Source organism: Anomaloglossus baeobatrachus, chromosome 1 (genome assembly GCF_048569485.1).
Source record: "Anomaloglossus baeobatrachus isolate aAnoBae1 chromosome 1, aAnoBae1.hap1, whole genome shotgun sequence".
Taxonomy (NCBI): Eukaryota; Metazoa; Chordata; class Amphibia; order Anura; family Aromobatidae; genus Anomaloglossus; species Anomaloglossus baeobatrachus.
The window spans coordinates 114,350,718-114,373,516 of record NC_134353.1 but is presented as its reverse complement, the minus strand read 5'-3'; the positions used below and the strand labels follow the sequence as shown (position 1 = coordinate 114,373,516).

At 50.6% G+C, this 22,799-nt stretch overlaps 1 protein-coding gene across 1 annotated transcript in view; it reads right to left on the bottom strand.

Moving 5' to 3' along the window:
* Positions 1-12,641: 12,641 nt before the first annotated feature.
* Positions 12,642-22,799, bottom strand: part of LIAS (lipoic acid synthetase) — a 52,727-nt gene continuing 42,569 nt past the window's right edge. The window contains exon 11 of the mRNA XM_075333852.1: positions 12,642-13,251. Coding sequence (XP_075189967.1) covers positions 13,199-13,251 — 53 coding nt within the window. The 3' untranslated portion in view covers positions 12,642-13,198. The remainder of the gene's footprint in view (positions 13,252-22,799) is intronic.

The following is a 22,799-nucleotide window of genomic DNA, read 5'->3' as shown; positions in this document are numbered from 1 at the left end:
AGTGCGTGAGGCTGCGGAGCGGCAAGCAGCACGTGAAGAGCGCCAGGCAGAGCGTGACTACCAGCTGCAGCTAGCTCAGCTCCGGCCCTCATCAGCCACACGTGACCTTCAAGACACCAAACTTCCAAAGGTCCGTGTTGAGGACTTCCCAGTGCTGGAGAAGGATGGAGACTTGGACTCTTTCTTGACTGCTTTTGAACGGACTTGCCTGCAGCACCATCTGGACAAGGACCAGTGGGCCAAATACCTGACCCCCCGTTTAAGGGGTAAGGCCCTGGATATCCTTGGGGACTTGCCTGCTGAGGCAGATCAGGGCTACGACATCATCAAGCGGGCCCTGATCCAACAGTACAACCTCACTCCAGAGTCCTACCGCAAGAAGTTCCGGAGCCTACAGAAGGGACCAAAGGACTCCTGGGCTGACCACCGGCGGGCACTTGCCCGAGCTGCCGACCACTGGACCCAAGGCCTGCAGCTTTCCACCGGACCGGAGATCCTGGACTTGTTCATCACGGAGCAACTCTTGTGGAACTGCCCTGAGGATCTCCGCCAGTTCATCCGAGACCAGAAGCCAAAGGGGTCCACGGCTACAGCTGCCCTGGCCGATGACTACACCAACAATCGGGCTCCTGAGGCCAGGAGAGCAGCCACCAGCAGCACCTGGAGAGGGGGTAAGATGAACTCTGCGACTGCCCCACCTGCCCCTAGACTGCAGGGGGTGTCCCCCTCAACTCCCCTCTCCAGGCCCGTGGCAGAACCAAGACGGTACCACCAGTGCAACCTACCTGGACACTTCAAGGCCATGTGCCCTCAGCGTCCCAAGGCCCCGGCTCCGTCCCCGTCCCAAGGGCCGCCCAAGGTGTATTGTGTGGGTGGGGGTGGTGGTAGGTCCCTGGACAGCTTCCAACCTGTCACCGTCGGCCGGTCTGTGACCATGGGACTGCGAGACAGCGCCTCGGAGGTGACTCTGGTGCGGCCTGAGATGGTGTCCCCCCAAGACTTGATCCCTGGAAAAACCCTCGCTGTCTCCGGGATTGGAGGCATTGACCTGGCGCTGCCTGTTGCTGACATTTATGTGGACTGGGGCGCAGGGCGAGGGGTGAGGGAGGTGGGGGTAACTGATCGGATCCCCGCAAACGTGCTACTTGGGACAGATTTGGGGCAGATAACCTCCCAGTTTGGGCCCCAACCAAGGGCTGAACCTTCAGCCAGTACTGACATGCCTCCGGACAATGTTAATGTGTTATCTATGAATGATGTAAGGGAGGAGGGAGTGAACTCTGATATTTCTGCTTGCATAGACACCATAGACACACACTCAGCTGCAGCTGTGACAGGGGAGGGGGTCAGAGAAAGGTGTGACAATGCCTCTACAAGTAACCAGCCAGTGAGCTGGGATCTGTTGCCCTCTGCAGGGATAAGCAGAGAGCAGGGTGCTGCAGGGGGAGGACCAGTGTGTGGGGTGGGGGCTACCACAGCAAATGTGGGGTCCCCAGAGATTTCACAGCGGGGTTCTGTTGCTGCAGGAGGGGAACAGGCAGGTGAGATTGGGGCCGGTCCAGGAGCGGAAGTGCTCCCAGGTAAGATCTCGGTGCATGGTTCCCCCACAACCGGGGTGTCAGGAAGCCAGGTAGGTCTGCCTGAACCGGCGACTTGGTCAGGAACGGAGGAGGAGCAGGCACGACCCACGGTCGCAGCGGCTGTGGCCGCTGTCACCCGCAGTGGGAGTGCTGGAAGCCAAGGGGCCTCCCAGAGGTCCGATAGCTCTTCCCCTTCTGACCCAGTGGCAGCCGAGTCAGGTGGAGGCCAGGACACAGGTCCCGGGGTACTGACCGAAGATGTGACAGTCTCGTCGATTCTGGCCACATCTAGTCAGGGGTTTCAGGCAGCGTTAGAAGCTGACGACAGCCTGAAAGCTCTTAAGGAGCAGGCGGCACAGCCTCCCTCGGACTCGGACCCGGAGCGAGTGGTCTGGGACCAAGGACGGCTGTACCGGGCCACGGTCCAGCAGGGTTCACCGGAGGCGTGGCCCAGGGACCGACAGTTGGTGGTACCCTATCCGTTCCGGACGGAGTTGTTGCGGATCGCACATGAGATTCCGATGGCCGGACACCTAGGGATCGCTAAGACCAAGGCCAGGTTAAACCAGCATTTCTACTGGCCAAAAATGGGGGCCGATGTGGCTGCCTACTGCCGTTCGTGTGAAACCTGTCAGAGAGTGGGGAAGGCGGGGCCACACCCCAAAGCCCCACTAGTATCTCTGCCAATCATCGATGAGCCTTTCAGGAGGGTGGCTGTGGATCTGGTCGGCCCGCTGGCCATCCCCAGCAGCTCCGGGAAACGCTTCATACTGACGGTAGTGGACTATGCCACCCGGTACCCAGAAGCAGTGGCCTTGTCGTCCATTCGGGCTGACAAGGTGGCCACCGCATTGCTGGAGATTTTCTCCCGAGTGGGTTTTCCCCAGGAAATGCTCACTGACCGGGGGACCCAATTCATGTCCCAGCTGATGGAGGCCCTCTGTAAGCAAGTCCAGGTGCGACATCTGGTGGCCAGCCCGTACCATCCACAGACTAATGGCCTGTGCGAGCGGTTTAATGGCACCTTAAAGCAGATGCTTAAGATGTTGGTCGACTCCCATGGGCGTGACTGGGAGCGGTATCTCCCACACCTGTTATTTGCTTACCGGGAGGTTCCACAGGCCTCAACAGGATTCTCACCGTTTGAGCTCCTGTACGGGCGACGTGTGCGGGGCCCCCTGGCTCTGGTGAAAGAGGCTTGGGAAGGGGATTTGGCCACCCCTGGAGTGTCGGTTATCGAGTATGTCATGCGCTTCCGGGACAAAATGCAGGCCTTGACGCAACTGGTACGCGACAATATGGCTCAAGCCCAGGCCGATCAGAAGCGTTGGTACGACCAGAACGCTTGTGAGAGGACCTACCAAGTGGGTCAAAAGGTGTGGGTACTGGTCCCCGTACCACAGGACAAGCTTCAGGCAGCCTGGGAAGGCCCATACCTCGTGTACCAGCAGCTCAACCCTGTGACGTACCTGGTCACCCTGGACCCTGCCCGTGGAAGGCGGAAGCCCTTCCATGTGAACATGATGAAGGCACATCATGAGCGGGAGGCATGTGCGCTCCCCGTGTGCAACCTGCCCGAGGAGGGAGAAGCGGAAACCCTCTTGGATATGCTAGCCCAGGTTAGGGCAGGCGGATCCATTGAGGATGTGGAGGTTGGCCACCAGCTCTTGGAAGACCAACGGTCCCAGCTGTGGGCCACCCTACACCCCTTCCGGGGGTTGTTTACCAACCAGCCCGGAAGGACTAACTTGGCTGTCCATCACGTGGACACTGGGGATCATCCCCCAATCCGGCGTTCAGCATACCGGGTCTCCCTGGAGGTGCAGCAACACATGCGCCAGGAGATTGACGAGATGCTGAAGCTGGGGGTGATCCAGGCATCCAACAGCGCTTGGGCCTCGCCTGTAGTCCTCGTCCCTAAGAAGGACAGAACCACTCGGTTCTGCGTGGACTACAGGGGGCTCAATGCTGTGACGGTCGCCGATGCGTACCCAATGCCACGCATCGATGACCTGCTCGATCAGTTGGCCGGGGCTCAGTACCTGACCATCATGGATCTGAGCCGGGGATATTGGCAGATCCCCCTGACTCGCAAGGCCAGGGAACGCTCTGCCTTTATTACCCCATTTGGACTGTACGAGTCCACGGTGATGCCATTCGGGATGAGGAATGCCCCTGCCACTTTCCAGCGGATGGTCAACACCCTGCTCAAGGGACTTGAAGGGTACGCGGCCGCGTACCTGGATGACATTGCCGTCTTCAGTCCCACCTGGGAAGATCACCTACAGCATCTAGCACAGGTGCTCAGGCGGATCCACCAGGCAGGTCTGACCATCAAGCCGGGAAAGTGTCAGCTGGCCATGAGCGAGGTCCAGTACCTCGGTCACCGGGTAGGCGGGAGAACACTGAAGCCCGAGCCTGAGAAAGTGGAAGCCATCGCATCCTGGCCCACCCCCAGGACCAAGAAGCAGGTGATGTCCTTCTTGGGGACCGCTGGGTACTATAGGAGGTTTGTTCCATGCTATAGTAGCCTGGCAAAGCCCTTGTCGGACCTCACCAAGAAGAAGCTGCCCTCTGCAGTCGATTGGACAATGGACTGCGAGACAGCCTTCCGGGCCCTAAAGGACGCCCTGTCCAGCCCGCCCGTGCTACAGGCAGCCGACTTCACGCGGCCGTTTGTAGTACAGACCGACGCCAGTGACTTCGGCCTCGGTGCGGTGCTCAGCCAGGTGGACTCTGCGAGCCAAGAGCACCCAGTCTTGTACCTGAGCAGGAAGCTGTTACCACGGGAAGTGGCCTATTCCACGATGGAAAAGGAGTGCCTGGCCATAGTGTGGGCCCTGCAGCGTCTGCAACCCTATCTATACGGGCGCCACTTCATCGTGGAGACGGACCACAATCCCCTCAGCTGGTTGCACACCGTCTCTGGGACGAATGGGCGATTGTTGCGATGGAGCCTTGCGCTCCAGCAATACAACTTCACCATTCGCCACAAAAGGGGCCGTGACCACGGTAACGCAGACGGGCTGTCCCGACAAGGAGAGGTCGCGGACGGGCGCACGGGGGAACACCGGAGTGTGCTGCCCCCTAGCGCCCTCAAAAGGGGGGAGGTGTGAGGCAAACCCTGGGATATGAAGATGAATTATGACTTCCAGTCATAATCGCTCTCATCACTCCATGGCAGTGCCCCCTCCCTTCTTGTTCTCAATGTCCACCATCTGGGAAGGTGTCACATCCCACTTACACCTCCAACAGCCATCTCCTGTGATATGGAAATGAGATGATGTGGGAACAATGGACACAGGATGACTCCCTGCCGTGACCCTGTGGTAGGGGCTGCTATCTAATTAGCAAGGCTATGGAAGTATCCAGACAGAACGACTCCAGTAAAAAATGGTTCATATCTCGCAAGCCATATTTCCGATAAATATGGCAACCATAAAAATGGTGTCTCCGCATGCGGACGATGCTGGCACACCCTTTTTATGGGAGCAGGACCTGGGGAAATACCCCAGGCGTGATATCAGCCAATGGGGAACTAGTAGACAAGTCATGAGTCCTCTCGTTCCGTAGCTAAATTCATAGCTGTCACAATGAGAGCGTTGGCGTCCGCCTACGACGCTCCCAGGCCAAGTTATGGCCATATTCCATGTTGTGGATTTTGTCCATAACTCCAGCCAGGGGTGGAGCAGTGCTCCCTCTGAGGTCACTAAGGTAGGAGGGGACCTGGATTTGCCCAGGTTGATAACCCTACTTCGGCCATTTTCCAGGGTTCTTTCGCTGGGGGTCACGTGTAGGAAACATCTGTGGGAAGGATCCTAGAAACCTGGCCTACAGCGCCCCCCTGTGGCCAGACGCACAAGGTAACTGCTGGAACTGTGTATGCCTGTTTGTAACCCATGCTTTGCTTGTAACTGTACTCTGACATAACTGTATATTCTGTAGATTCCCTATTGTATATATTGTAGTTTCTAGTGTGCTTTAGGCTGATTAAATTATATAATTAATCTTGGGCTGTTCTGTTATCTCGATCTTGACTCCCACGTCTGTGTGTTCGGCTAATAGTTACCGTGAAGCGGTTGGTGGCAGCGAGTTTGTGCCAAGGATTATTGTGGGGAGGCCAGTGAGATTCGGGGAGGTTTTATATATTCCGCCCGCGGAGGTCGGGGGAATATATACCCTACTCTCACCGGGGACCCTTCAATAATCGGCATAAGTAGTATAGCGGCCTCCTTGCTTATCGTCGGGCAATTCCATAATTGGCCTGACTATAAGAGGGGCGCTAGAGAGCGCATCACGTGCTCTGTCTGTCGGTCGGGAGGTATAAAGGAGGGGTGACCCCCCACTTGTTACACCCCGATTGTGACGTACTGGTAGCCAGCGCGGGGGATTTCTGAGTGACCCCCCCGGTGGTTCGTGACACCATGGGTCACTGCTCAAGAAAAAAAAAAACAAACAAAAATGATCCGCTCTGGAATCCGATGCTCATATAAATCAATGGAGATTAAAACCGGTGGTAGAATGGATACGGGGGTAGGTGCGCGCGCGGTGTCTTCACCCAGGCTGTGTCATGGCGACAAACTCCTTCTGGGTCACGCTATTCTCTTCTGGAGCCGGCAATTCAATATTCATTGTTTTTCCTTCCCAGTGTAATTGGTTGCAGTTAGACGCACCCCCACCCTGAGTGTCAGTGTGTCAGCCTACGGCAACCAATCACAGGCGCCAGGACGGCCGGTGGGCGGGGAAAGCAGTGCAAGTGTTTGCGTGTCAGTATAGTGAGCGTGCATATACACAGAAAAACATGTCAGACTTGTATAAGTCTGGCATGACCTCACCCGGCATGGCCTACTGCTCTCTGAACAGGAGCGTGCATATACCTAGAAACACATGCACGCTCCTGTCAGCAGTGTGCGCGGCTGTGCTGGGTGATGCGACGCAAGTCCCTCGCAATTGTGACTCCGGCCTTAAAGAAACCGCATGTGGCTTTTTTTTTTTTTTTTTTTAAATAGATAATAAAAAAAAAAAAAAAAAAAGACGTGCGGTCCCCCCAATTTTGATACCCAGTGAAGATAAAGGCGGCTGGGGGCTGGTATTCTCAGCCTGCAGCTGCTCGGATCTGAACTTTTGCAGTCCGGATCCGATCAAACTTAGCTCAGATAATAGTCAAATAACTGAAAAATTATCCCTAAAGATAGTGATGTAGGGAAAACAGAAAAAAAGAGAATTTTGTTTACTTACCGTAAATTCTTTTTCTTATAGTTCCGACATGGGAGACCCAGACCATGGGTGTATAGCTTCTGCCTCCGGAGGACACACAAAGTACTACACTCAAACGTGTAGCTCCTCCCTCCTAGCATATACACCCCCTGGATAACCAAATCTAGCCAGTTTAGTGCAAAAGCTGAAGGAGGACATCCACCCACAAGTAGAGAGAGCAAAACCCGGAACAACCGGAACCTCTGTCTACAACAACAGCCGGTAAAAACACACGGAACAAGAAAACTGCCAACAGGCAACAGGGAGGGTGTGGGTCTCCCATGTCGGAACTATAAGAAAAAGAATTTACGGTAAGTAAACAAAATTCTCTTTTTCTTCATCGTTCCTTATGGGAGACCCAGACCATGGGACGTCTCAAAGCCGTCCATGGGTGGGAAGAAACAGAAAACTGAGAAGTAGGCGAAACCTAACTTCACAAATGGGCGACAGCCGCCTGAAGGATGCGTCTGCCCAAGCTCGCATCTGCCGAAGCATGAGCATGCACTTGGTAGTGCTTTGAAAAGGTGTGCAGACTAGACCAAGTGGCAGCCTGACAGACCTGCTGAGCCGTAGCCACCGACAGCTCTGGTCGAGTGTGCCTTGATCCCCGGCGGGGGAGGCACCTGAGTACACTGGTAGGCATCGGATATGGCCGACCTAATCCAACGAGCTAGGGTCGGTTTAGAAGCCGACAGAAGCCTGTGGTCAGCACAAAAAGAGGTGCACCGCCTAAGAACAGCGGTGCGTGACACATAGATCCGGAGCGCCCGCACCAGATCTAAAGTATGCAACGCTTTCTCAAAGCGATGCACAGGAGCCGGACAAAAGGAAGGCAATGAAATGTCCTGGTTAAGGTGGAAAGGAGACACCACCTTAGGGAGAAAGTCCGGAGTCTGACGGAGAACCACCTTGTCTTGATGAAAAACCAAAAAAGGTGACTCCGAAGAGAGCGCAGCCAAATCAGACTCTCCTGAGAGAAGTTATGGCCACCAGAAAGACGACTTTCTGTGAAAGTCGAAACAAAGAAACCTCCCTAAGAGGCTCAAAGGGGGGTTTCTGTAAGGCCGTGAGGACCAGATTAAGGTCCCAGGGATCCAAAGGCCCCCGGTAAGGTGGAATGATGTGAGATGCGCCCTGCATGAAGGTGCGCACCTGAGCCAGACGGGCGATACGCCGCTGGAACAACACTGACAGAGCCGAGACCTGTCCCTTAAGGGAATTGAAAGATAGTCCTAGCTGCAGACCGGACTGAAGAAAGGACAGGATGGTCGGCAAGGAAAAAGGCCAAGGGGCATGGCCGGAAGAACGACACCAGGACAGGAAAATTCTCCAAGTCCTATGGTAAATCTTTTCCGAGGAAGACTTCCGAGCCTGAGTCATAGTGGAGATGACTTCGGGAGGAATGCCGGAAACCGTCAGGATCCAGGACTCAAGAGCCACGCCGTCAATCTGAGAGCTTCAGAATTCTGGCGGAAAAACGGACCTTGAGAGAGAAGGTCTGGGCGGTCTGGGAGATGCCACGGCACCTCTACGGACAGACGGAGCAGGTCTGGGTACCAAGCTCGTCTGGGCCAGTCTGGAGCAATGAGTATGACCCGACGGCCCTCCATTCTGATCTTGCGCAGGACTCTGGGCAAGAGAGCTAGAGAGGGAAACACGTAAGACAGACTGAACTGGGACCAATCCTGAACCACCAGCGCGTCCGCTGCAAAGGCCTGAGGATCGTGGGAGCGAGCCACGTAAACCGGGACCTTGTTGTTGTGCCGGGATGCCATTAGATCTACTTCCGGAGTGCCCCACTTGCGGCAGATCGACCGGAACACTGCCGGATGCAGAGCTCACTCGCCGCTGTCCACGGTTTGACGGCTGAGATAATCTACCTCCCAGTTTTCCACGCCTGGGATATGGACTGCGGATATGGTGGACTTGGAGTCCTCCGTCCACTGAAGGATGCGTTGAACTTCCAACATTGCCAGGCGGCTGCGAGTCCCGCCCTGGTGATTGATGCAGGCCACTGCTGTCGCGTTGTCTGACTGGACTCGAATGTGCTTGCCCGCCAACAGGTGGTGAAAGGCTACGAGAGCTAGGAGCACAGCTCTGATCTCCAGCACATTGATCGAGAGGGCTGATTCGGACGGAGTCCAAGTGCCCTGTGCTTGGTGGTGGAGAAATACTGCTCCCCAGCCGGATAGACTGGCATCCGTGGTGAGGATCACCCAGGACGGGATCAGGAAGGAGCGCCCCTGGGACAGAGAGAGGGGCCGAAGCCACCACTGAAGAGAGCTCCTGGTCTGTGGCGACAGAGCCACCAACCTGTGCAAGGAAGAAGTCCGCTTGTCCCAACAGCGGAGAATGTCCAGCTGCAGAGGACGCAGATGGAACTGGGCAAAGGGAACCGCTTCCATTGACGCCACCATCTGACCCAGCACCTGCATAAGGTGCCTGATGGAATGACGGCGGGGCCTCAACAGAGAGCGCACCGCCAGATGGAGGGACTGCTGTTTGACTAAGGGCAACTGGACAAGTGCCGGCAGAGTCTCGAATTGCATCCCTAGGTACGTGAGTTTTTGGGTCGGGGTCAGAGTGGACTTGGGCAGATTGACAAGCCACCCGAATTGAACAAGCGTGGCGAGAGTGAGCGAGACACTCCGCTGACAGTCTGCACTGGATGAAGCCTTGACCAGAAGGTCGTCCAGGTAAGGAATTACTGCCAACCCCTGGAGGTGCAGAACTGCAACCACTGCTGCCATGACCTTGGTGAATACTCGAGGGGCCGTGGCTAACCCGAAGGGGAGAGCCACGAATTGGAAATGTTCCTCTCCGATTGCAAAACGTAGCCAACGCTGGTGTGAAACTGCAATTGGCACATGCAGATAGGCATCTCTGATGTCGATGGATGCCAGGAAATCTCCTTGGGTCATTGAGGCAATGACTGATCGCAGAGACTCCATGCGAAAATGCCGCACCTGAACATGCTTGTTGAGAAGCTTGACATCCAGGATGGGCCGGAAGGAACCGTCCTTTTTGGGGACTAGGAAGAGATTTGAGTAGAAACCTCTGAACCGTTCCCTGGCGGGAACCGGTACAATTACTCCGTTGGCCTGCAAGGATGCCACGGCCTGAGAAAAGGCGGCGGCCTTGGAGCAGGGGGGAGTTGACAGAAAAAATCTGTTTGGCGGGCTGGAAGAGAACTCTATCCTGTAGCCGTGGGAGATGATATCCCGCACCCACTGGTCGGAGACGTGTTGAAACCACACGTCTCCAAAGTGGGAGAGCCTGCCACCGACCAAGGACGTTGCTGGCTCGGCCAGATAGTCAAGAGGAGGCTGCCTTGGTGGCAGCAGCTCCTGCGGACTTTTGTGGACGCGGCTTCTTGCGCCAGGTGGGCTTCTGGTCCTTGGCTGAGTTAGTGGACGAGGCCGAGGGCTTAGAGGACGACCAGATAGAGGAACGAAAGGAACGAAACCTCGACTGGTTCCTGCCCTGGACCGGTTTCCTGGTTTTAGTCTGTGGCAAGGAAGTACTCTTCCTGCCAGTAGCCTCCTTTAATAATTTCATCCAGTTGTTCACCGAACAGCCTGGACCCAGCAAATGGGAGCCCAGCAAGGTACTTCTTTGAGGAAGCATCTGCCTTCCACTCTCGAAGCCACAAGATCCTGCGGATAGCGAGGGAATTGGCGGAGGCCACCGCAGTGCGGTGAGAGGCCTCCAGCATGGCAGACATGGCGTAGGCTGAAAAGGCTGAAGCCTGGGAAGTTAAGGCAACCAATTCAGGCATAGAGTCCCTAGTGAGGGCATGCATCTCCTCTAGGGAAGCAGAGATGGCTTTGAGAGCCCACACTGCTGCAAAGGATGGGGAGAACGAGGCCCCTGCCGCCTCATAGACAGACTTGGCCAGGAGGTCAACCTGGCGGTCAGAGGGATCCTTAAGTGAGGTGCCATCAGCCACAGATACAACTGTCCGGGCTGAGAGTCTAGACACCGGAGGGTCTACCTTTGGTGAGTGAGCCCACTCCTTGACCACCTCTGGTGGAAAAGGAAAACGGTCACCAGAACCACGCTTTGGGAAGCGTTTGTCAGGACAGGCTCTGGGCTTGGACACAGTGACCTGAAAACTGGAGTGGTTAAAGAACACACTCCTTGTTCTCTTAGGCAAGGTAAACTGGTGCTTTTCTGCCAGAGAGGGTTGCTCCTCTGATACTGGCGGATTGAGGTCCAGTACAGAATTGATGGATGCAATCAAATCACTAACATCTGCATCACCCTCGGTCAGATCAATGGGGCACATGGAGGTAGCGTCCGAGCCCCCAGTAAAGACATCCTCCTCGTCCTGCGAATCGGCTCGTGAATCGGAGCCGCGGGACGAGGAAGGAGAGGGGACCCTGCGTCTCCTTTTGGGAGGACGGGGTCTGGGAACAGATGAAGAATCCTCTGTGAGCTCTGCAGAGCGAGCCGTAGCAGCAGAGGCGCCCTGAGAAGGGGGCTCATGCATGCTCAGCAGAGTCCGGGACAACTCTCCCATGGAGTCGGCAAAGGACTGGGAGATAGACTTAGAAAAACAATTCTACCCAAGCCGGGGGTTCAGCCACCGGGGCCGGAGCAGCCTGAGGGACCACTGGGGAGACTCCAGGCTGAGGCACCACCATGTGAGAGCAGGCATCACAATGAGGATATGTGCTCGGTTCAGGCAGTACGAGCTTACATGCAGTGCATATTGAGTACAGCCTTGCAGCCTTGCTCCTAGTGTGAGACATGCTGCTGAGGTGGGGGCTCTGCAGTAAGAACACACTCCTTCAGAATGACCCCCAGAGAGTGTATAAGAAAGTCCACAACCAGAGGTTGTGGCTTACCAGACCGTTTTGTGTGCCCTCCGGATCCCACAGCTCGGACCCCCAGACAGGATGCAGAGATGCAGCAGCCAGCGCCGATCAGTGTGAGAACGCTGATAAAATGGCGCCGGAGTGAGGAGGGGGGGCGGGGCCTAGTCCAAGAGCGGGAAACGGAGGGCCAAGGAGATATACAGGGGAGGGAAACATCTCCTCAGAGAGGAGTGTCCTCCCCTCTGCTGAACGGCCGGTGGGCGGCGCCGCACTGTCCCTCTGCATGACTGACATGCAGGGGCAGTGAAAACGAAAGTAGGCCGAAGCCGGGGCCTAAATTTTACAATGCGGCCGGCGCGCAGGCACCCTCGGCGCGGTTCTCAAGTGAAAACCAGAGAACCGGCCGGAAATGTCACCAAAGTAAACTGACACACTCTCCCCAACAATAAAGATGCAAGGGACCCCCTGACAATAACGTCTCAAATACTTAGCTTGAGAGACGCAGGGCCAGGTCCCTGAGGGATGAGTGCTCCGTCCGGCAGGGTCCTGAAAGGGCTGCGGATGGAGACCGGTCTCCTGCAAAGCAGTGAGAACCGTGCTGGCTCCCACTTCAAGCCAGAGCCCGAGGGATGGTGAAGGAGCGCGGCATGTAAGGCTCCAGCCCTGAAATTAACCTTAACAACACCGCCGACACAGTGGGGTGAGAAGGGACATGCCGGGGGTCCAGCTTGGACCCGCTTTTCTTCCAACTCTTTAAAATCAAAAATCAGATGAGAATGCATGTGTGGATGTGTGCCTCCTGAACACAAAGCATTGAACTGGCTAGATTTGGTTATCCAGGGGGTGTATATGCTAGGAGGGAGGAACTACACTTTTTAGTATAATACTTTGTGTGTCCTCCGGAGGCAGAAGCTATACACCCATGGTCTGGGTCTCCCATAAGGAACGATGAAGAAATGATGTTTAATGGAGTAGTCTTGTGTGGAAAAAAAGCGTTACATACACTTAGGTGTGCAGAGTAGGAATGGTATACTAACATTTTGATTAAAAAAAATGATCCAATTTAACTTTTATTATGGAGTCAAGAATGTCCTATCATGACAGGTAATTTTATTTTTTTTTCTTAAATATATGATTTTTCTAGTACGACGTGATGGAAATGATCCAATATATCACACTGGACACTTTGGTGCTCGATCTATGTCTGATTTGTAACCGGAAAACAAAAAACTTCAGACAAAATAATGGGATTAGGGCTCAGCTGAGATCTGATTGGATGACAGGAAGAACTGCTCCAGTGCGAGGGAAACCTTGGAATCTCCTGATGAAGGCCTCATATCTTCAATTTAGGATTTGGAATTGGAAAAAAAAAATGTAAATGTTTCTTCCCAATCTGAAGCTTCAGGCGGCTTTCAGCTAATCTTCCCAAATCTTCACGGCTCACCCCACATACTGTACCATAGGGCACTACATAGACGGATACTGGGGAGCTCATATCCATTTAGAAATCATCTTAGGTCCATATCCGTGCCACACTATTGTTTAGATCGCTTTTATTTTCCTTTTCTGAACCAAATTCTTCAAAAAGAATTCACCTATACGAAAAGAAAAATCAATATTCACATTGCAGAATAAAACACCAACAATAATTCATAAATGAGAACTACAAGGGCCATATCTAGATGAAACAGAACTGGTAACTTAATATTTTCTATTATTATTTTATTTACTTAAGTTATAGGTTTGATGCCCATTGTTGCTTCACTTTCAAATTTGACATATAGTCAAGGGAATATTAGTACAATAAATAATTAGAAAAAATATTCCCAAAGTGCAAAAAATATTTATTAATATAGTGAAAAAGTGCTGATCCCAGCAATATTAGCCATAGAGGTAATCTCAATAGATCTTACACATATAGTATAATCCCTCCATCTCCTCCTTTTTTTGCACTTTGGGAATATTTTTTCTAATTATCCATTGTTGCTTCACTCCCTTATGATTGCCTCATCTGTCCCCTGGACATGATCGTCCATATCAATATCCACACCCCAAGTGGCCAAAATTGTTGGTACCCTTCGTTTAATGAAAGGAAAACCCCCACAATAGAAATAACTTGAATCTGTTTAAGTAATAATAAATAAAAAATCTATGAAAATGAACAAATGAAATCAGACATTGCTGCTTTTCTGCTTCCACAGAATTAAAAATATAAAACTCCTGAAATCGGCCTGGACAGAAATGATGGTTCCTCCTTAACTTTAATATTTGGTTGCACAACATTTTGAGGCAAACGATTCCTGTAAGGGTATGTGCGCACGTTGCTTTTTACCAGCTTTTTACCTGCTTTTTTGCTGCTTTTTCTTCTGCGCTGTTTAATGCCAAAATGGATGTGTTCTTCTATTCAAGCAAAGTCTATGGGAATTTGGGTTTCTTGTTCACACTATTGTTGTTCAAAATGCTGCCTTTTTGTGGCAGAACTTTGGTCAAAAACTCAGCTTTTCAAAGAAGCAACATGTCAATTGTTTTTGCCATTTGGGTTTTGCACTGCAAAGCTGAGTTTTTGACCAAAGTTCTGCCACAAAAAGGCAGCATTTTGAACAACATAGTGTGAACAAGAAACCCAAATTCCCATAGACTTTGCTTGAATAGAAGAACACATCCATTTTGGCATTAAACAGCGCAGAAGAAAAAGCAGCAAAAAAGCAGGTAAAAAGCAACGTGCGCACATACCCTAACTGTCAATGACACTTCTGCACCTCTCAACAGGTATTTTGGCCACTCCTCAAGAGCAAACTGCTCCAGTTGTCAGGTGTTTGAAGGCTTCCTTTTCCAGACGGCATGTTTCATCTCTTTCCAAAGATTCTCAATAGGATTTAGGTAAGGGCTCATAGCAGGCCACTTCAGAATAGTCCAATGTTTTCCCTCTTCGCTATTTTTTGGGTGCTTTTTAGCAAGACCCATGACCTGCAACTGAGACTAAGCTTTCTGATACTGCGCAGCACATTTCTCTCTAGAATCCCTTGACAGTCTTCAGAATTTATTGTACCCTGCACAGATTCAAGACACCGTGTGCCAGATACAGCAGAACAGCCCCAGAACATAACAGAACCTCCTCCATGTTTCACAGTAGGGACAGTGTTCCTTTCTTGATAAGCTTCATTTTGCTGTCTGTGAACATAGAGCTGATGTGCCTTGCCAAAAAGTTCAATTTTTGTCTGATCTGTCCTTAAGACATTCTCCTAGAAGCTTTGTGGCTTGTCAACATGTAGGTTGGCAAATTCCACTCTGGCTTGTTTATGATTTTTTTTTTTCCTTCTACAATGGTGTCCTCCTTGGTCATCTCCCATGAAGTCCACTTTGGCTCAAACAATGATGGATGGTGCGATCTGACACTGATGTTCCTTGAGCTTGAAGTTCACAGTTAATCTCTTTTTCTGGGCTCTTTTGTTACCATTCGTATTATCCGTCTTTTTGATTTGTCATCAATTTTCCTCCTCCGACCATGTCCAGGGAGGTTGGCTACAGTCCCATGGATCTTAAATTTCTGAATATGTGCAACTGTAGTCACAGGAACATCAAGCTGCAGGGAGATGGTCTTACAACCTTTACCTTTTAACATGCTTGTCTATAATTTTCTTTCTAATCTCCTGAGACAACTCTTTCCTTTGCTTCCTCTGGTCCATGTTGAGTGTGGCTCACACCATGTCCCCAAACAGTACAGTGAGTATTTGTAGCCATATACACAGGCCCACTGACTGATTAAAAGATTGTAGACACCTGTGATGCTAGTTAGTGGACACACCTTCATTTCACATTCCTTTTGTCACATTATTCTCAGGGGTACCATCATTTCTGTCCAGGCCTGTTTCATGAGTTTTATTTTTTTTTAAATTCTGTGGAAGCAGAAGAAGTATACTATGCCTGGGTGTCTGTCTTCAAAAGGCGTATACTCTCTAAAATAGTGCACGACAGAGCACACGGTGACTCAGTCTCCACCATTATAGACAGTGGCCCTGACGGCACATACGTCCGAATCTTATTTTGCGGGAGGTTCGGATGGAATCACTGATGGGACCACTGAAGGGGGAGAGGAACGCAGTGTGAAAGCGGCCTAATGGTCCCAGTAGTCAGACCCCAGCGATCAATAAGTTATCCCCTATCTTATGAATAGGCATAACCATCAATTCTGGGAATAACTAGCAATTTCGGAATAGCAGCATCAGCTGAATAGTGTGAAATGACCCGTTTACTATATTTCACCTTTCCTTAAAGGAAAATTTTAGCAGTTATCAAATGTTGCAATTCACATAGCAGTTCTCATTGCTTAAATTGCTCTGGAAAAATAAAATTTGATTGTTTGCAACAAGCCACAAGGTCACATATTCCTTTACACAGTTTTGATAAATGACTCCCTTTAAAATGTGTCTAAGGCCTCATTCACACATCCATATTTAACATGTACGTGAGGGAATAGTATCAGTGTCATTGTGTACAGTTCGTTTTGACATCAGTGTGTCCATTTTTACCATCATTCTATCACCAGTGTTTTTGAAGGAAGAATAAATAAGGCTTCTCCTATACTTCTCAATGGTAAACACGAACAGCACACTGATGCCATCTATGAGTTGTGCACATTTTTTTGCAGACCACATAGACTTGTATTGGCCATTATCATCCGTGCGCTTGGGGGGGAAAAAAAACAACACATCTCTGTGTTTTGCATGGATACACGGTCAGTGCAAAAACACATACATGTGAATAGTACCATTGTTGAGGATAAGAATTAAGTAACCAAAAATACAGTGGAACCTTGCTTAACGAGAACAATCCGCTCTGGGACTGTGCTTATTAACCAAGTTACTCGTTCAGCAAAGCAAGATTTCCCATAGGAAATCATTGCAATGCAGATAATTCGTTCCACAATGTGTTAAATGTCCCATCCTGGTCCCCTATTCTATCATTCCACACATGCACAAACTCACACAAACACACAAGCACACATGCACACGCACATATTATATGCTCACCTTACCTTCCGTTCCATCGTCGGTCTCCTGGGACTTGCTGTTCTCCGGTGCGGGCCGTGTATCAGGTAACCATAACGACGGGGGCAGAACTTCCTGCCAGAGCGCTGACGTCAAAGGCAGAGCCGCTTGCCTCTGATTGGCCAGCGCGCTGCCTTTGACAAGCGGTGACAGGAACCAGGAAGTTCCTGTTTCGTTGCTATGGATGACAATGCCTGGAGCGGAGCGGCGCACTACAGGACCCAGGAGACCGGCGATGAAACGGAAGGTACAGATATTATATGCTCACCTTACCTTCCAGGTAAGGTGAGCATAATACTGTATGTGTGTGAGTGCGTGTATGTTTGTGTTTGTGCATATATATATGTGTGTGTGTGTGTACATGTGTGTGTTTGTGTGGACTGCAAGTGCGGCTCAGTGTGCAGTGGATGTATGGAACCGGAAGTGTCTGAGGATTTCGCTCGTACAGCAAAGCTTTCTCGTAAAGCGGGTTACAAATTTACAGAAAGCTTTGCTTGTAAAGCGAAATTCTCGTTAAGTGGGTTACTCGTTAAGCGAAGTTCCACTGTACTTAATTCAACCATTTCATAGACTCAGGTATGTAGTTTAGTTGATGTAACCTAACACATATTTATGAATGCTTTTGGTTTTTACTAACGCAATATATATTTTTTATATAGATATATATATATATATATATATATATATATCTCTATATAATTGCCTTATTCTGTCTGTCTGTCTTGCTCCAAAATTGTGTCGTTACAGTGACATTGTGTCCTTACAGTGACAACCATCGGATTGGCCGCTGGGCTCACTGCCCCCCGCACACTATGCCCACTAGGCCACGCCCCCGCATACGGTGCCCACCAGGCCACGCCCCACACGCAATGCCCCCTAGGCCACGTCCCCGCACACGGTGCACGCTAGGCCATGCCCCCTGCACGCAGAGCCCTCTAGGCCACGCCCCCTAAAGCGATACCTGCTAGGCCACGCCACCTCACACTATGCCCGCTAGGCCACATCCCCTCACACTATGCCCGCTCGGCCACGCCCCCCCACACTATGCCCGCTCAGCCTTGCCCCCCGCACCAGTTGGGCACCTATACACCTCCCCCCAGGACAACTCCTCCCATTATACTCCTCTTTCCCCAGGACTACTCCTCCCATTATACTCCTCCTATTATACTCCTCTCTGATGGGTTCGCAGCATGGGGGATGGAGCACGATGGGGGGTGGACCACGATGGGTGGGTGCCCAGAATGGGGGGATGAAACACGATGGGGGGTGCCCAGAATGGGAGGATGAAACACAATGGGGGGTTCGCAGCATGGGGGATGGAGCACGATGGGGGGTTCGCAGCACGATGGGGGGTTCGCAGCATGGGGGATGGAGCACGATGGGGGGGTGCCCAGAATGGGGTGATGAAACACGATGGGGGGTGCCCAGAATGGGAGGATGAAACACAATGGGGGGTTCGCAGCATGGGGGATGGAGCACGATGGGGGGTTCGCAGCATGGGGGATGGAGCACAATGGGGGGTTCGCAGCATGGGGGATGGAGCACAATGGGGGGTGCAGCATGGGGGATGGAGCACGATGGGGGGTGGAGCACGATGGGGGGTGCGCAGCATAGGGGATGGAGCACGATGGGGGTTCGCAGCATAGGGGATGGAGCACGATGGGGGTGCGCAGCATAGGGGATGGAGCACGATGGGGGTTCGCAGCATGGGGGATGGAGCACGATGGGGGGTGCCCAGAATGTGGGGATGAAACACAATGGGGGGTGCACAGCATGGGGGATGGAGCACGATGGGGGGGGGTGCAGCATGGGGGATGGAGCACGGTGGAGGGTGCGCAGCATGGGGGGTGGAGCACGGTGGGGGGTGCGCAGAATGGGGGATGGAGCACGATGGGGGTTTGCAGCATGGGGGATGGAGCACGATGGGGGGTGCCCAGAATGGGGGGATGAAACACGATGGGGGGTGCGCAGCATGGGGGATGGAGCATGATGGGGGGGTGCCCAGAATGGGGGGATGAAACACGATGGGGGGTGCGCAGCATGGGGGATGGAGCACGATGGGGGTGCACACCTCCCCCCAAAACACACACACACACGCACCGCCACACACCACACACACACACACTGGGAACCACAAACACCCCCATACACAGACACCCACACACACAGACAACGCCGCACAAACACACAAACACACAAACACCGCGGCACACACAAATATACGCACATACCGCACAACACACACACATTGCACAAAACATACCTCCCCCCCAAAACACACACACACACCCCACACCCACACGCACATAAACTGCGCAACACACACAGCACCACACACAGACAACACTGCAGACACACAGCACTCCACAAACAACGCAACACATACAACGCAACACACAAACAACACCGCTCTCACACCCCCCACACCCAGAACATTTACAGCACCCCACACAAACACTTGGAACTACACACAACAACCTATATATATCAAAAATCATACATTAACAACACAATAAATTCTAGAATACCCGATGCGTTAGAATCGGGCCACCCTCATATATATATATATATATATATATATATATATATATATATATATAAAAATAATATTTTTATTCAGTGATTTTCCTTAAATACAATATATTAGTACTGTATATGTAACTTTAAAGATGGCTCCTACATCCTGGCCAACACCCAAGATGATGAACACAAAGGAGAATTCTCAATGTATGGACTGACTAATCCAGTAGAGACTATGCAAATTGCTATACGTCCTCAGTCCAGCCTGCGATATTTGATTGCACTATATTTTGTCTACACCCTTTACTCCTCTAGAACTATAAAGGCTTTGTGAGAAAAATAAACAGGCAGAGTCTACGGCATCTGTCATCTGGAGAAGGTTCATAACTGACTCGTAGTCCATTATTTTATTCTTTCTCGTGTGCACACGTGACAATATAATCTGAACACAACAGTCAGACCTTAAGAGACCCATTGTAGTCTCACCTCAACACCATCTAATATAGTGTGTCCACCCATATCCTGTCCACCGCCATTAACTTGAGAACGGCGGCAGCAGTTCATCTATAGGCATAGAAGTGGTGTCTAGGTATAGTAAAGTAGCCATGCGCTGCGCAATGGAACCACCTATAGCGCCACCTGGTGGAAAACAACGGAGTTAGCATTTTTATCTCGAAAACTGAACGAGATAGAGAAAAAAGTGAAGTACAAAGTTATAGGGCATCATCAATTCAATACGAATCGACACCTTGCATACAAAAATGCTATGATTAGAATGTGTAAAACTCACAAGGCTGCGGACGTGAAGCGATACTTCATGGAGACCTTCCTACAAGTCATTGGGTATGGTGGCTGCGTGCAGTGGCCTCTCACCTGACCTGACCCCATTGGACTTCTTTCTGTGAGGTCACATCAAACAGCAGGTATATGCGACCCCCTCCACCAACATTGCAGGACCTACGACGACGTATCACAGATGCTTGTGCAAATGTGTCACCTACCATATTGCACAACGTGCAGCAAGATACAGTATGCTGTCCAGAGTCCAGATGTGCATTGCAGCTGACGGGGGCCACTTTCAGCATCAAAGTTAAATGAGCGCCATATGCGTGACCAGCATTCAATGTTATGAGGGGGAGAGGGTCATGGGTTTCATATCATAGCATTTCTGTATGCAAGGTGTCAATTCGTATTGAATTGATGATGTCTTACAATTTTTTAATTCACTTTTATTCTCTATCTCGTTTTTGAGATAAAAATGCTAACTCCGTTGTTTTCCTCCAGGTGTCACTATAGGTGGTTTCATTGCGTAGCGCATGGCTACTTTACTAAACCTAGACACCACTTCTATGCCTATAGCTGCCGCCGTTCTCAAGTTAATGGCGGTGGACAGGATATGGGTGGACACACTGTATTAAGCTGTGTGTGTGTGCGTGTGTGCGTGTGTGTGTGTCCACGTCCGCTAAAGGAATCCGCACCGTTGCATTTACAATCACGAAATTTTGCACAGACGCCTCATGTGACCCAGGGAACATCGTAGACTATGTTTTGATGGGAAAATTTAAACCTGCACTTTACAGTTACTTTCCAAAAAACCATTAAAGTCAATGGAGCTGGGAGCTACAGGTCGATAATAGGAGCTCTGATTGTTTGCTATAGGCAACAAAGGACATTCATAGTATAAGAAGCTTATTTGTGAGGTAAGAAGATGTCGGTGGGGAGACAGATAGAGACAGACAGGGAAAGAGACAGACATCAAAAGAGACAGAGAGAGACAGACAAACACAGGCGGGGAAAGAGAGACAGGCAGACAGACAGAGGCAGACAGCAAAAGAGGCAGACAGCAAAAGAGACAGACAAAGAGACTAGACAGGGAAAGAGACAGGCAAACAGGGAAAGAGACAGACAGAGAGACTGACAAAGACAGACAGTGAAAGAGACGGGGAGACAGACCTGGTAAGAGACAGACGGGGAAAGTGACATAGAGATAGAGACAGACAAGGAAAGAGATAGAGACAGACAGAGAAAGGCTAACAGGGAAATAGACAGCAAAAGAGACAAAGAGACTGGGAAAGAGAGACAGACATGGATAGAGACAGACAGAGGCAGAGACAGACAAAGACTGGGAGAGACACAGAGAGACAGTTACTATCCCGGGCAACGCCGGGTACTACAGCTAGTAGATTATAATGGCTACATGTATCTGAAAAAACAGATGTGTGAGTGAGGCTTTAAGACAGTGATCATGGCTAAAGTGGGAGCAGGAGGATAGGTGAACTGCAGACTTCCAGAATTTAATAAATACATTTTACATGGCCTTCTAGATTTTCTGTTGTGAAAGAGTAACGTTTAGAACCTTAGGCTATGTTCACATGTTGAGTTCTTGCAGTAGATTTTTCTGCACCCAAAAAAAATTTAAAAACAGTGTTGACAGGAAAAACAGTGCGTACAATAGGGTCATTTTTACTCTCTTTATTTTCACTTTTTCATTTGAGTGGGTGAAAAATTGCAAAAGCGATGTAAAAATTGACATACCGCAGATTTGTAAAGATGTATTGATGGTTAAAATCTGCAAAGAAAACAATCACCGTGTGCAGAGAGATCTCAATCATTACCTTGTCCTGTCACCCTGAAAATTACAGCACAAACAATGGGGGAACATGGATCTACTTTACAAGTATGTATTCCAAGCACAGGGTTTAACGATAATCTGTCACCAGGTTTTTGCTCCCCCATCTGAGCGCAGTATAATGTAGAGACAGGGACCCTGATTCCAGCGATGTGTCACTTACTGAGCTGTTTGCTGTCATTTTGATAAAATCACTGTTTTCTCTTCTGCAGATCTAGCAGTTCTACTGAGCTTATGAATATGCTGGACGACCAGCAGCACGCAAAGTAGTCCTGTGATGATAATCCACTGCTGATTAATAAGTGATTTTATCACAACTACAATTATCAGCTCAGTAAGTGACACATCGCTGGAATCAGGGTCTCTGTCTCTACATTATGCTGCTCTCAGATTAGGTACCAAAAACCTGGTGACAGATTCCCTTTAATGGTAGACAATAAATTTCAGGGCTGCTAATAATGTATATAAAAACTTTTAAAATTTAATAGTACAGTGATGAGATTGTCAGCAGATCTAGATTCAAGCTGGGATGCAGAAATGTAGCCTACACCATGTAATTCCTCATTTCTCCTGTGGGGGCACTGTAGGAAAATTGAACACTGCTTTCTCCGCATGCAGGTCACATTTGATCGCTGGGGCCCAGTATCAGGACACAGTCTGATCTACTTGTCATCCAGAGACCTTGCTAACAAAACGCACTCCTTGTTACTCTTTTCTCAAATGTGTACAAACTAAGGTAAGATGGGTATTAGTATCAGATAATTTGTCAGTACATAACAGAGGAAGGAGGAAACACTGGCACCATTCAGCGAGCTAACCACTCAATCTTCCTATTTCAGGTTTATACACGCATTATATGGCTTGTAAAATTCCTTGCATTCTGGCCACGGTGCTCATTCCAAAAGACAACAATCCATGCAGTACATGTGAAAAGAGACGGAAGGCA